This window comes from Myotis nattereri, assembly GCF_964212035.1.
Source record: "Myotis nattereri genome assembly, chromosome: 1".
Lineage (NCBI taxonomy): Eukaryota > Metazoa > Chordata > Mammalia > Chiroptera > Vespertilionidae > Myotis > Myotis nattereri.
Genome location: NC_138075.1, coordinates 127605787 through 127621853, shown reverse-complemented (window position 1 = coordinate 127621853; position 16067 = coordinate 127605787). Strand labels below are relative to the sequence as shown.

Here is a 16067-nt window from a genome sequence, read left to right as displayed (position 1 = left end):
ATACTTCTTGAGTAACATCAGAGGAATGGCAGCGAGAGAGATCCCCTTGAAATTTCAACAATTTAAACAGCTATAATTCAAGAAAGGATTCCCTACTCAACATACAGGCACACCTGATAGATCTGCATCTAAAGGTAGGCAAGTGGGAACAAATGGGGGAGGGGGGATGAAAAGGGCTCAGACTAGCCATGGGCTCAGCCCTGCAGCTGGGAGCTCACAGCAGGACTCAGCCTGGAGAGGGGAAGAATCCCATTTTGGCTGGCACTTCCTTCAGCCAGGAGGACCAGAGATTCAGTGGGCATTCCCACAGAAGTGAGCAGAGACTTGGGCAAGGACACAGCACTAGGGTACTGCTGTGTTTATTGGATGGTTGGCAATTCAGACAGAAAAAAAGCCACGGAGCCCTGCTACTCTGTAACCTCCCAGAACTCGCCTCCCTTGGTGTTGGGTTGCAGAACACGTTATCTGCAAACACAAAAAGTGATACTAGACCAAGCATGTCAAACTCGCGGCCCATGCATGCGACCCACAAATATTTTTGCAGCCCAGCCAATATAACGGTATGTAAGAAACATTTTACTAAAAATTTTGTAGCTTAATTTTTACAATATCCTGTTATACATAATCTCTATATATAAAAGCCTAAGTGACCATTGCAACCGAACGGACGACCGAACAGGCTGCGTGGGACGACCAGGCCTGCAGGGGGCTTAGTGAGGGGCGACCAAATGACTGAGCGGCAGGCTGCATGGGGTGACCAGGCTGGCGGGGGGGCGGGGGGGGGTAGTTAGGGCAACCAGGCCGGCTGGGTGGGTCAGTTGGGGGTGACGAGGCCAGCAGGGGGGGCAGACAGGGGCAGGCAGGCAGGTGAGCATTTAGGAGCCAGTGGTCCCGGATTGTGAGAGGGATGTCCTGGATTGGAGAGGGTGCAGGCTGGGTTGAGGGGACCACCCCTTCCCGTGCATGAATTTCGTGCACTGGGCCTCTAGTTATTAATAATGAACTACAGCATTTGCTAATGACTGATTACTATAATCATGTTGCATTCATTTCCCTTACGCGCCTTACATGCAGGCACACCATTTGTCTCCACTAATACTAGCAACGAATATTTTAGCAGCCGATTGCCACGTCATTAGCCTTGTACTAACTTGTTTGGTGTGCGCAACAGGAAATATTTAGCTTTTGGAGAACAAGCTAAATATTGCATTATGCTTATTTGTGCAGTTATTCAGTGTCTGGTAAATTAATGTTCAAGAAAAAATATTAATTTTTATTAAAATGTTCTATTATTTTATGTTAAATATTACTCATTTATTTCAGCCTTTTTGTATTCAGCATGTCTCTATTGAAATACACCTACTTTTCTATGAAAATTGAAGCTTTTGTTTTTTTGTGGCCTACATAAACAAACCTTGTTTATTTGGCCCGTGTTAGCCTTTGAGTTTGACATGCTTGTACTACAGAATAAATATTTCCCCTGAGCAAAGGGTGTACTCTGTGACTGGTCCCTGGTCAGGACAAAGAGGGTACCCCATGAAGGTCCAAGGTTGCCATTACCAGGAAGGTAAAACAAAAAAGACAGTGGGTTCCACCAGTCAACCCCACACCCACACATTGCCACTACACTGATGGCAGTCAGAGACGCGGCAGGAGTCAACATTGGGATTTCACACAACTAAAGAACTTGTGATTCAGTGCCACCTACTGGAAAATAAGAGTAAGACCTCTTCACAGTAATCTAGAGATGTACCACTCAAACATAGATGATTAGAGAAGGAATCCCTCAAATACCATGAATAACCAAGGTAGCAAGGCAGCTCAGAAAGAAAAATAAAAAATCTCCAGAAAGCATAAACACATGGAAATATGATATAGAAATGACCGAATTCAAGGTTGCAGTTCTGAAAATATACAAGCAATTTAATGAACTCAGAAAACAAATTAATAAAATGTGTACTTTACCAAAAAGGTTGAAACCTTTAAGAAGAAACAGGCCTGGCCGGTTGCTCAGTGCTTAGAGAATTGGCCCACGCACCAAAAGGTCGCAGACTCGATCCTGGTCAAGGGCACATACCTTGGTTGCAGGCTCGATCCCTGGCCCGGTAGGGGTGCATGCAGGAGGCAACTAATGTGCCTCCCTTCCATCAACGTTTCTCTCTTCCCCCCTCCCTTCCACTCTCTCTAAAAGTACTGAAGAAAATATCCTCGAATAAGGGTTAGAAAAAAGAAAAACATTCTGGAGATTAAGAACTCAGAGCAAGAGTAAACTAGAGAGCATAGGAAATAGAGCTGACCAAATGGAGGAAAGAATTAGTGATATCAAAGATAGAAACCTAGAAATGATGCAGAGGGAAGAAGAGAGATCTGAGGAATAAAATAAATTGAAAGAAATCTATAAGAACTATCTGGCTCTATCAAAAAAAGCAATATAAGAATTAGAAGAAAAGAGGGAGAAGGGAACAGAGAGGCTATTTGAGCAAATAGTTGATGAGAACTTCCTAAACCTATGGAAAGAGCTCAATCCTCAAATCCAAGAAGCAAACAGGATAACTAGTTACCTCAATCTGGAGACCTTCTCCAAGGCACACTGTATTAAAACTGTCAAAAATTAATGGCAAAGAAAGAATTCTCAAGGCAGCCAAGAAAAAGAAGAAAGTAACAAATAATGGAAAGCCCATCAGACTTCTCAGCACAAACTCTACAAGCCAGAAGAGAGTGCAACCAAATATTCAAACTATTGAGAAATTACCAGCCAAGAATAATATGTCCAGCAAAGTTATCCTTTAAATATGAAAGAGAAATAAAGAATTTTCCAGATATACAGGAGCTGAGGGAATTTATAACCAGAAGACCTCCATTGCAGGAAATATTCAAAGGGGTTATTCTAATGAAACAAAGACAAAAGGTCACAAAACTATGAGTAAGATCAACAGCAAACTTAAAGCATAAACAGGGATAATATGTGGTAACAAAAACAAAAGGGGAGGGGATAAAGATCCGAATTTTGCAAAGGAGGATGGAGATCAGATGCATTCAAATGAAAAAAGACTACAGTATACATGAAGCTTTCTTTTTCATAAACCTAATGGAGAACACACACAAAAAGAATAAATTGAGACATATAACTTCCAAAGGAGGAAACAGGAAAGAAGTATGGAATAACAGCAAACAAAAACATAAGACAGAAACACAAAGGAAAAGAACAAATGGAGGCAAAGCCACCAGAACACAAAAGGCAAAAGGAAATCCTCATAAATCAATAATTACCCTAAATATACATGGACTAAATTCACCAATAAAGAGGCACAATGTAGCAATCTAATTTAAAAAAACACACACACCCAAATATATGCTGTCTTCAGGAGACACATCTAAGCTGCAAAGACAAAGTTAGACTCAAAGTGAAAGGGTGGAAAATGATTCTCCAAGCAAATAACATCCATAGAAAAGGAAGTGTAGCCATACTTATGTCTGACAAAATAGATTTCAAAATAACAAAAGACAAAAATGGACATCTTATAATGATAAAGGGGACACTACATCAAGAAGACAACCAAACCATCAACAAAATGAAAAGGGAGCCCACTGTATAGGAAAACGTATTTGGCAATGATACATCTGATAAAATTAATATCCAAACTATGTAAGGAACTCATATCACTTAAAAGGAAGATAAACAATTTGAAAGTATTACAGTATTTTAAAAATGGGCAAAGGACCTAAATAGGCAATTTTCCAAAGCAAAGATAGATGGCCAAGAGACAGATGAAAAAATGCTCAAAGTAGCTGATTATCAGAGAGATGCAAATTAAAACAGTATCACCTACACTGGTCAGAATGGCTATCATCAACAAATGACAAGTGCTGGTGAGGATGTGAAGAAAAAGGAACCATAGTACACTGCTGGTAGGAATGCAAACGGGTACAACCATTATGGAAAACAGTATGGAGTTTCCTCAAAAAATTAAATATGGAACTGCCATTTGACCCAGTGATCCCACTTCTAGGAATATAGTCTAAAAAACTTGAAACACCAATCAGAATGTATGTGCCCCTATGTTCATAGCAGCACAATTTAAAATAGCTAATATTTGGAAAAAGCCCAAGTGCCCATCAGTAGATGAGTGGATAAAAAAGCTGTGGTACATTTACATCACTATGCAGCAGTAAAAAAGAAGGATCTCTTACTCTTTGAGACAGCATAGAGCAGTGATGGCGAACCTTTTGAGCTCGGCGTGTCAGCATTTTGAAAACTCTAACTTAACTCTGGTGCCGTGTCCCATATAGAAATTTTTTTATATTTGCAACCATAGTAAAACAAAGATTTATATTTTTGATATTTATTTTATATATTTAAATGCCATTTAACAAAGAAAAATCAACCAAAAAATGAGTTTACGTGTCACCTCTAACACGCATGCCATAGGTTTGCCATCACTGGCATAGAGGGACCTAGAGAGTATTATGCTAAGCAAAATAAGCCAGTCAGAGAAAGATAAGTATCACATGATCTCATGAACATATGTGGAATCTAATGAACAAAATAAACTGATGAACAGAATACATCCAGAGACATAGAAGCATAGAAAAGACTGCAGAATCTCAGAGGGAAGGTGGGGGTGGGTGGGTGGGAAGAGATCAACCAAAGAACTTGTATGCATATATGTATAACCCATGGGCACAGACAATAAGGTGGTAAAGGCTTGCGGTGAGGGGTGGGGGTGGCTAGAAAGAATTAATGGGGGGAAAGGCAGGACATATGTAATACTTTCAATAATAAAGATTTAGCCCTGGCCGGCTTGGCTCAGTGGATAGAGCGTCAGCCTGCGGACTGAAGGGTCCCGGGTTCGATCCCAGTCAAGGGCACATGCCTGGGTTGCGGGCTCGATCCCCAGTGCCGGGTGTGCAGGAGGCAGCCAATCAATGATTCTCTCCCATCATTGATGTTTCTATCTCTCTCTTTCTCCTTTCCTCTCTGAAATCAATAAAGAAATATTAAAAAAATAAATAAAGATTTAATTAGCCCTAGCCAGTTTGGCTCAGTGGATAGAGCATCAGCCTGTGGATTCAAGGGTCCCAGGTTCGATTCCGGTCAAGGGCATGTACCTTGGTTGCAGGCACATCCCCAGTGGGGAGTGTGCAGGAGGCAGCTGATCAATGTTTCTAACTCTCTATCCTTCTCCCTTCCTCTCTGTAAAAAATCAATAAAATATATTAAAAAAAAAAAGATTTCATTGAAAAGAAAAGTAACAACAAAAAAGAGGACATAACACTTCTTAATATACACTGAGTGGCCAGATTATTATGACCACCTGACGCTTGTAGGCAAATTAGCTATAATTTCCCGCTGAAGTTGCTAGAGGGCCAGATCATTATAAACGTCTGAACAGCACAACATACCTAACTATCTTTGCTGACCAAGACAATGCGCCTGCACACTCATATTGTGCAGGAGTGGTTTCAAGAACATGAGGGAGATTTTACCTTGCTTAGGTGGCCCCCACAATCACCAGATCTCAATCCAATTGATCATTTGTGGGATGAAGTTAAAAGAGCCATCAGACAGCTGTTTCCACAACCATCAAATCTCACAGAACTGGACAGTGCTATTCATCAGGCATGGTGTCAGATTCTTCGCATCACCTTTCAACATCTCGGAGTCAATGCCAAGAAGAATCGCCCCAGTATTGAAGGCAAAAGGTGGCCCAACAAAGTACTGATGGGGTGGTCATAATAATCTGGCCACTGCGTGTGTGTGTGTGTGTGTGTGTGTGTGTGTATCCCACATTCAAAGGCTGTTAAATCGCATTGTTTACCCATATCTTCAGAAAAAAATCACTTCTACTGTTGTGGTAAACAACCTGCTTCCCTATTTATAATGGTCTGGCCCTCTTGCAACATCAGCACGAAATTATAGCTAATTTGCCTACAAACGTCAGGTGGTCATAATAATCTGGCCACTGAGTGTATAGGATATAGGCATATTAAACCAATTTTCAGGAAAGCCTGTCTCTCATCAAATACTATGAAAGAAGATGACTAAGCAGAGCTCAGAGTAGTCCCACTATGTGCTTGATAACTGGCTCTGATTTAAGGAGAATGGGAAGAGATAAAGTGGGTCAATCATCTCTACTCAAGTCGCAGAGAAATACATCCTTAATGGGAGGTAATTTTATAAAGTCCCATGAAGGCTTATGCTTCCCAGTGGGGCTACTAACTATACTGAAGAGAAATAAGACAGAAGTAGATCTGATTGAAAAAATAAGACCTACCCTGTCCTTTTCCCCTGATTAGATGCCCTCCCTGTGCTGACACAAAAAGGATACTTTGTCAATCAAGAGGAAGGGACTCTGATGCTGAGTGAGATGCTACAACAAGGACAAATAATCAGGAAGGGACTTTGACAACAACCAAAGATTCAGAAGAAATTGATGAAGAAAACATTATATACCACCAAAATGAATTATTTCCAAGCTACTCTCAGATAACCTGTTTATACCTGGAAGTTAAGGTCGGTTATTTAATAGAGATGTCATTGTGATATTTTGATAATATGAAGAATTGTTTATAATATGGCTGACATGATAAGAATGCCACTACCTGGAGTCCTGGAAGAATCCACCTGTTCAAATCGTTAACACGTCCATGGCTCATGCTGCACAGCTGTGTCCATGTATCCCAGATACACAAACAACAGTTATCAAGGAAATGGATTTTTAAGTGCAGAAATGTAAAACTAAAGTTATATATGACTTAAAGTGTCATAAAAAGCCTGCTTTTATATTGCTTTTCTCCAACACATGAAATTACTGAATCTCTTGTTAAATGCTAGCTAGCATTTACTTTGGAAATGCATGAGGATTTTGCAAATAACATATCAAGTTCCCGTTCTAGCTGGTCAACTTTCTATATAAAAAATACCATAACTAAACCATCTTAAGCTCTCCTAAAACTGGGTAGTTGTAGTATACTATATCCTTCTTAAAGACAAGGTCTATAGCTCAATCATTTTTGTTCTTCCCCACTGCTGAAGATTCAAGGGGTATTTTTTAAGTGGCTTTTTAATACAATCAAATTTTGGAAGAGCCCAAGAATCTGGACATTAAGGCTGCCTATAATGAGGTTTTATCTGTAGAACTCCTTCAAATAATGTTTACGATTTTTTTTTTTTATGACAGATGAACAATACAACTGAAATGGGGAAGTTAAATTATATTTAGGAAGCAAGTCAGGAAGAAAACCTTAAACATACATACAGTCTTCAATATTTAGGCTGAAAACAGGTAATAACAGCAATTTCCTTTGTACTTAGTAAATGTACTCATCTACTGAGATATTTTCCCTGCATTTCTTTTTTTAAAAAATATATTTTTATTGATTTCAGAGAAGAAGAAAGAGGGAGAGACAGAAACAGCAATGATGAGAGAGAATCATTGATCGGCTGCCTCCTGCAAACCCCACATTGGGGATCGAGCCCACAACCTGGGCATGTGCCCTTGACCCGAATCGAACCTGGGACCTTTCAGTTTGCAGGCTGACGCTCTATTCACTGAGCCAAACCAGCTAGGGCTCCCTGCATTTCTTTAGAAAAAGCCACACCAAGTCTTCAAGGAGACTTGCTCACAATCATGAAGGCTGCTGAGCAGTTGGCAACAGGGTTATGGGTATATGGAGTCCTCTTACCTCACTGTAGGAGGAGTGAAAAGAAAAACAAGCTCTGTATGAACTCTCTCCAGTCCTACAGGGAAATGAAAACACAGAATTAAAAGGCCACTTATCAAAACTAAGCTAAGTTCTTAATTTCAAGCTTTTCCATTAGGCTATTCCAGTAAAAATAAGTTACAATTAAGAACTTTAAAAAAATAAAATAAAATTTTTTAAAAAAAGAATTTATTCCTGGAACACAAAGAGACTCTTTCCAGAAATATAAATATCTGTAGACATTCTGAACAGCTAATATTAAGGAAATATTGCCCCAAAATGATGATCATTATGGTACTCCTGTATTTCACTAAGGACTCTGTTTCCTCCGATATCAATCCATTACCACCTCCTTGCCAAGCAAGATACTCTGTTTCAAACCACCTTATCTACCCAACTAGCTGGGCCTCAGGAAATACTACTGGCTGATGGTATTAGCCATGAGACAGGTTTGGAATCAGCTTCTCTTTAGTTTAAATTTCAGAAGTTATTTTCCACAATTATAACATATCCTCTTCTTAGGCTTACGCTAGATTGCATTTAAACTAAAATCAATCAGACAATTTACCTCAAAGCAGGATTTCTCTCAGAAGACATATGACAGTGCCTCCTTACCTCACAATTACATTTGTTTTTCTGGTTCTTTCTCCAAACCACATTGTGGATGGCTTAATGCTGATTGTGTGGAGCGGAATTCTATTTTTGGAAGTAATTCCACAGGGTAACTTATTCCATTGAAAATATTCCTCTGCCTAAAAAAAATAAAATAAAAATTTTAAAAAAATAAAAATAAAAATTTAAAAATATACAAAAGCAGGTTTTTTTTGCAGGCAGGGTCTCAATAACAAAAAAGTAGATAAGTTTTCAGACATGAAAATAATAAGTGGAGACATGAGGAAACAATCAGCTAATTCCAAAGTGAGGAACTTCCTACAAAACAACTGGCTTGGAATCTCCAAAATATCAGCGTGATGGAAGAAAAGCAAAATGTTGGAGATGTGACTTACATTAAATGAGACTAAAGAGGCATCTTTAATGATTCTTCATTAAATCCTAGATGCCCTGCCCACACTTCAGAAGCTATAAAGGATACTAATGGACAATTGAGGAAAACTGAATACTGTATGGACCATACAATACCCAATCCTATCTAATAATAGACAAACATGGTAATTAACTGTACCTCTGACATGCTTCCCATTGGCTAATCAGGGCGATATGCAAATTAACTGCCAACCAAGATGGCGGCCGGCAGCCAGGCAGCTGAAGCGAACAGGAGGCTTGCTTGCTCCAGTGAAGGAGGAAGCCAAGGTTCCCCGCCTGCCGCTGCCCAGCTCTGAGCTGCACTCTAGGCAACTATGTTGCAATTATAGAAACTAAACAAACTCCAGAAACCTGCTTTCAGCCAGCTGGGCCTCAGAGCTGGAGCTGCAACAGTGTTTCAATTATAGAACCCAAACAAACTCAGATCCCTACTTTCAGCAGCCAAGGTCTCAGAGCTGGAGCCGAGGCTCAGAGCTAAAGCCGGCTCTCAGCTCCAATGACAGCCATAGAAGATAAATAAATCCCAGAATAAAAAAAAAAGAAAAAAAGGAGAGGTTGGGAGCTTCAGTTGCCCGCCAGCCTGAAAACTGCTCTTAGCCCCTCACCCAGACTGGCCAGGTACCCCAGTGGGGACCCCCACCCTGAAGGGGGTGTGACCAGCTGCCCCACCCTGAAGGGGGTGTGACCAGCTGCAAACAGCCATCATCCCCTCACCCAGGCTGGCCAGGCACCCCAGTGGGGACCCCCACCCTGAAGCAACAAGATGGCGGCTAATTTGCATACTGAAGGCAGGCGGCAGCGGGCAAGGCTGTCCGCGGTCCAGGACAGGATCTGTAACCCTGCCAGGCAGGGGGCACCGCGGGAGGCTGTCCGTGGTCCCGGGACCCGGATCTGTGACTCTGCTGGGCAGGGGGCAGTGCTTGAGGCTGTCAGCGGTCTGAGACCCGGGTCCGTGACCTGGCAGGCAGGGGGCACCGCGGGAGGCTGTCCACGGTCCCGGAAACCAGATCTGTGACTCTGCCGGGTGGGGGCAGCACTTGAGGCTATCAGCGGTCTGGGACCCGGATCCATGTCCTGGCGGGCGGGGCGGCAGTGCTTGAGGCTGTCCGCAGTCCTGGGACATGGATCCGTGACCTGGCGGGCGTGGGGGCAGCGCTTGAGGCTGCCCACGGTCCCCCGACCCGGATCCGTGATCCTGCCGGGCTGGGGGTAGTGCTTGAGACTGTCTGTGGTCCTGGGACCGGGATCTGTGACCCTGCCAGGCAGGGGGCAGCGCTTGAGGCTGTCCGCGGTCCCGGGACCCGGATCCGTGACCCTTCCCGGTGAAGCGGCAGCTCGCACAGGGGCGGATCGGCCGGGGTTGGGCAGGGCAGGACGCCTGGCTTCCGCGCAGCCCCAGTCACTCTGGGCAGGTGAGCAGCGCAGAGAGCCTCTGGGCAGGGGAGGCAGGCCGGCAGAGGGTGGCCTGTACTCCCCACATGGCGGTGGTGACAGCTGTGAGCGCGCCAAGCAGAGCCTGCAGGCTGAGCTGAAGTAGCACCTGCAGGCCATCAGCACCCAGGAGTGGCTGCGCAAGATCCACCTCCTGGCCCAGAAGGTGCAGGATCACAGGGACAGCCACCGTGGTGGACCAGACTGACGTCCTCCTGGCCACACCACGGGGGTTTGCGGATCTGCAAAGCCAGAGGCCTCCGGTGTACACATCCCCCCTGGTGTACGAACATCCCCCAGCACACTGTCACCCTCCCACGCCTGCAACAGTTCCCCCTGCCTCTCCACCACACTTCCATCAACCCAGCATGCCTAACACCCCCACAGGATGTGCACACGTTCCCTCTGATGCGCTCACGTCCTTTGGAGAGTGCCTGGGTGTTCTGGGTGCTGAGGGCGGGCGCCTGTGAGATGACAGTGAGAGGGTGGAGTGGTGATGCCCTGTTCCCACTGAGGCCAGTGCAGCTACGAGATCACCTCTGGGGGGTTAATGCAGGTGCTGAGGCAGGAGCAGGTGCAGATAGACACACCTGGTGGGTACAGGCGGCCCTCGCTGAGGTGCCTTCAGTCAGCATTCAAGATCAAAAACCCAGAGGCACAGAGGAATTCTGTCCTCTCAGTGAAACAGTGGGATAGTCGGGGCGACTGTAGAGGAGGAATGTGCACTTTGGGTGCCAGCACCCATGAGCAAAGGCTGCCCTGACTGAGCCTCACATGCTTTGGGCCTAGCGCACTCCTGCCGGGCAGTGGGTGACAGGACGTGCTTTTCCAAATTAATGAGAGAAAACGTTGATTCTCCTGCTGCCCATGAAGGTGGAAAGTGAAGTGGGGAGACATGTGGAGAGTGAGCGAGGTTCCCTGTCTGGGGGTTCCAAATCTGCTGCTGGTTTCTTTCACCACTGACTAGAGATATACAGGATGTCCCCCCAAAATGTATACACACTTTGAATACCTACTAATTCCAATGATTTTAAGCATAAGAAAGAAACAACAATGGAGCTGTTATCTGTTAAAAGTGTGGGCACAAACAGGTAGTTGGATATTCCCTGAGGGGTCTCAGATTGGAGAGGGTGAAGGCCAGACTGAGGGGCCCCTTTCCCCCCCTGACCCCAGTGCACGAATTTCGTGCACCGGGCTACTAGTCCTATCTAATAAAAGAGAAACATGGTAACTAGCCGTACGTCCGCTACCCTTCCCATTGGCTAATCAGGGTGATATGCAAATTAACTGCCAGCCAAGATGGCGGCCGGCAGCCAGGCAGCTTGAAGTGAACATGAGGCTTGCTTGCTTCAGTGACGGAGGAAGCCAAGGTTCCCCGCCTGCCGCTGCCGGCCTCTGAGCTTCAGTTTGAAACATTGTTACAAATATAGAGGCTAAACAAAACCCCAGAAACCTGCTTTCAGCCAGCCGGGATCTCAGAGCTGCAGTTGAAACAGTGTTTCGATTATAGAACCCAAACAAACCAGATACCTGCTTTCAGCAGCCCAGGCCTCAGAGCGGGAGCCAAGCCTCAGAGCTAAAGCTGGCCCAGAATAAAAATAAAAGAAAAAAAGGAGCGGTTGGGAGCTTCAGTCACCCACCAGCCTGAAAACAGCCCTCAGCCCCTCACCCAGACTGGCCGGGGACCCCCACCCTGAAGGGGGTGTGATCAGTTGCAAACAGCTATCAGCCCCTCACCCAGGCTGGCCAGGCACCCAAGCGGGACCCCCACCCTGATCCAGGACACCCTTCAGGGCAAACCAGCCAGCCCCCACCCGTGCACCAGGCCTCTATCCTATATAGTAAAAGGGTAATATGCCTCCCGGCACCGGATCAGCATGACAGGGGGCAGCACCCAAACCCCCTGATCACCCTGCGGCTCTGTGTGTGACAGGGGGCGGGGCCACAACCTCCCTATCTGCCCTGCTCTGTTCATGACAGGGTGCAGCGCCCCAACCCCCTGATCAGCCCTGCTCTGTGTGTTACAGGGTGCGGCGTCCCAACGCGCCCCCCCCCCCCCACGGGCCCTGCTCTGTGTGTGATGGGGTAGAGCCATAACCTCCCCATCGGCCCTGCCCTGAGTGTGACAGTGGTGGCACCCCAACCCCCTGATCGGCCCTGCTCTGTGGGTGATAGAGGGTGGCACCCCAACCGCCACCCCCCCCCACGGGCCCTGCTGTGTGTGTGACAGGGTAGAGCCATAACCTCCCCATCAGCCCTGCCCTGAGTGTGACAGGGTGCGGCGCCCCAACTCCCTGATCCACCCTGCTCTGTGTGTGACAGGGGGCATTGCCCCAACTCCCCTATTGACCCTACTCTGTGAGTGAAAGGGGGGAGCTCCTCAACCCCCTGATGGACCCTGCTCTGTGAGTGACAGGGGGCAGCGCCCCAACCCCGATTGGCCCTGCTCTGTGCGTGACAGGGGGTGGCGCCTCAACCTCCCCATCGACCCTGCCTTGAGTGTGACAGGGGGCGGTGCCCCAACCCCCCAATTGGCCCTACCCTGAGCGTGACTGAGGGTGGCATCGCAACCTCCCAATCTGCCCTGCTCTGTGCATGACGGGGCGGCGCCCCAACTCCCCAATCAGCCCTGCTCTGAGCCCGACCAGGGGCTGCACCTAGGGACTGGGCCTGCCCTCTACCACCCGGGAGCAGGCCTAAGCCAGCAGGTCGTTATATCCCAAGGGGTCCCAGACTGCGAGAGCGCACAGGCCGGGCTGAGAGACCCCCCTCCCCCCCAAGTGCACAAATTTTTGTGCACCGGGCCCCTAGTCCTATCTAATAAAGAGGGAATATGCTAATTGACTCTCACAAAATTGCAAAGATGGCGGCGCCCACAGCCAATAAGGAGGGAAATGTTAATTGACTGTCATGCCCTCAAAGATGGCGGCGCCCAGTCCCCTCAGCTCCACCGGGCAACAGGTGCGCAGCAAGGCCGGGCCTGCCCCGTGCACCTGCCTCTGGAGTCCCCCAGTCCCCTTAGCCCCCCAGCCACCCAGGGCCACCCAAGGCTCAGGTAACCAGGGCCGGCCGAGGCTTGCGCTGCTGGCAGTGGCCGCAGCAGAGGTGTGATGGGAGCGTCGCTTTCCCCTGATCGCCGGGTCGCCTCCCTCCCCTGATGGCTCCCCGACTGTGAGAGGGGGCAGGCCGGGCTGAGGGACCCTCTCCAAGTGCATGAATTTTCATGCACTGGGCCTCTAGTTGTATTATAACTGTGTTAAATGTGAGTGTGGGAAGCGTATTTATAGTTATACAGGAGAACCTTTTCTCCAATGATACATGCTGAAGGTTCAGGGTGAAGTATCATAAAGTCTGTGACTAACTCTCAAATGGGTTGGAGGTGGAGTGAGGCAGTGCTGGTTACAGAAAGAGAGGGAGGGTGGGGGGAGGAGGGAGAGAGGGAGATAGAGAGAGAGAGAGAGAGAGAGAGAGAGAGAGAGAGAGAGAGAGGCAAGAGTGCAAATGTGGCAAAGTCTTAACTGGGGAATCCAGTCTCATGACTTTATAGTTTTTAAATTTTTCAAAATAAAGTTGGAGGGAAAAAAAAGTGTTTTTAAAAAGTTGAAAAACAATGGGACTATTGTCCCAAAGAAATTATGTTTAGATCAGGATCCTTCAAAACCATATGCACTCCAGTCGGATCACACATCATCCAGTGCCTTTTTTTTTTCTTTTAATATATTTTATTTATTTTTCACAGAGAGGAAGGGAGAGAGATAGAAAGTTAGAAACATCGATGAGAGAGAAACATCGATCAGCTGCCTCCTGCACATCTCCCACTGGGGATGTGCCTGCAACCCAGGTACATGCCCTTGACCGGAATCGAACCCGGGACCTTTCAGTCCGCAGGCCTGAGCCTAACCGGTTTCGGCCATCCAGTGCCTTTAATGCTGCTTCCTCTGAGGCTTCGTATTAGATGTCACAGGGCTCTGTGAGCTGTGCTCTGCTCAATATTTGTGACACTATGTAACTTAAGAAATCTAAGCTGCTAGAAGTTTTTCAAAGCAAGTAGCCGTGTGGAAAATTACAGGTGTAGCAGTTACAAATTAAGCTACTTTGTGGGATGTGAAAAAACTCAGAGTGAAAAAAGAAATTGGCCAATTAAAAGATTTATGGGATGTTAGGGAACCAAAGACTAAGTCCAACAGAAAAAGGAGTTTCAGTGTGTATCTACAATTTTTTATCCACCCACGAATTCTCTGGCTGTGTATATGTATATGCGTATATACAAAAACAAAATGATGAAATAAACTGCCCTGGCTGGTGAGCTCAGTTGGTTAGAGCACTGTCCTGAGTTTAATCTCCAGTCAGGGCATATATAAGAATCAACCAATGAATGCATAAATAAGTGGAACAACAAATTGATGTTTTTTTTTCCCCTCTCTCTCCCCTCCCTCCCTCCCTTTAATAAATCAATAAATAAAAATTTAAAGAAAAACTCTTGAATGCAAATTATAACATGCAGCATACCTATCATCAAAGTAATTTCTTATAGCTCTCCTACAATAGTCTGAAGAATATTCCATTCTGTGGATAAGTTTTTTTTTCCCCCCTAACTTTTGTGGCTCAGTGGTTAGATGTCAACCCAGGAACCAAGAGGTAACTGGTTAGATTCCCAGTCAGGGCACATGCCAGGGTTATGGGCTCAATCCCCAGTAGGAGATGTGCAGGAGGCAGCTGATGCTCTCTCTCATCAATGTTTCTATCTATCCCTCTCCCTTCCTCTCTCTCTAAAAATTATTAAGATCCTTTTTTTTAAAGAATTTTTAAAATTTAATTATGCTTTATTTTAGGGCAGAGCAACTTCACATTAGGTTTTTGGCCAATGAAACCAATACTACTATCATGGTTATTAACTAAATATATAGAGGCAGCTTTTACTAAAATAAAAAGTACTCAGCATTTGAATGCTAAGATACTTTAAAATTTAGAGAAAAATTTTAATCATGAATACCACTGCAAAAGGGTTGATGGGTGCCCACAGACAGCAACTGAAGGTCTGGAGAGATATCTCAACTGTGGGGGGTTACCACTGAGAACTCTGGGGTCTAATCCCCATTCAGGGCCCGCACCAAAACTGAGAAGGGTAGCCACATAACATCTAGCTGTGAAAAGCAGCAGGGTTGCTGTCTGATAGGGAGAGACGGCTGGAAACTCAGGCATATGCTTAAAGGGCCAACACACACAATTCCTTGTGGAACCACCCATCTTGTGCACTGACAAACGTAGGGCAGAGTATAATGCAGCTGGGTGAGCAGAAGCCAGGATCAGGGGCCCTGGAGTTAGAGCTCAAAAGGCAGACACCCCGGTTTCCTGTGCTGAGTCATTCCTCACACTCTGGAAGTCGTCTTTCTCATGGACATTTGGTATACAGACGACCTTGCCTGGGGGGAAGACAGTTGATCCACCCTATTGGAAAACACCTTGCCCCACAGTGGAGAGTTGCTTGGGCCCATTAACACATTGTGGACCAGTAGTTTTATTGCTAGCTTTACCCAGTGGCCAGATAAGTTTCTATTGAACAAATACAAAAAAACGTTTTATATAAATGTTAAAGGCATGCTTTAAAATTAAATACCCATTGCATTTTGAATTATTTATTACATGTTCTTAGAAGCTAAGATCTTTTTAAAGTATGATACTTTGTAAAACACTGTGTAATATGAAGCGAGAATTCTCATGATCCGTCAGCAATGTGTTAAGAGACTGAGAATAACAATTAGCCTCCAGGCAGAAGCAATTGTCCTACCCCAGTGGTTGGCAAACTCATTAGTCGACAGAGCCAAATATCAACAGTACTACTTCAAAACAGACTCGCCCAGGCTGAAAACTGACTTCTGCACATGGGC

General features: G+C 45.6%; 1 protein-coding gene across 1 annotated transcript in view; it reads right to left on the bottom strand.

The window, feature by feature from the left end:
- Positions 1-16067, bottom strand: part of DCLRE1C (DNA cross-link repair 1C) — a 55857-nt gene that overhangs the window by 14498 nt on the left and 25292 nt on the right. Inside the window, exons 10-11 of the mRNA XM_081096555.1 lie at positions 8320-8456; positions 7687-7741 (exon numbers count right to left, since the gene is read on the bottom strand). Coding sequence (XP_080952681.1) covers positions 7687-7741; positions 8320-8456 — 192 coding nt within the window. The remainder of the gene's footprint in view (positions 1-7686; positions 7742-8319; positions 8457-16067) is intronic.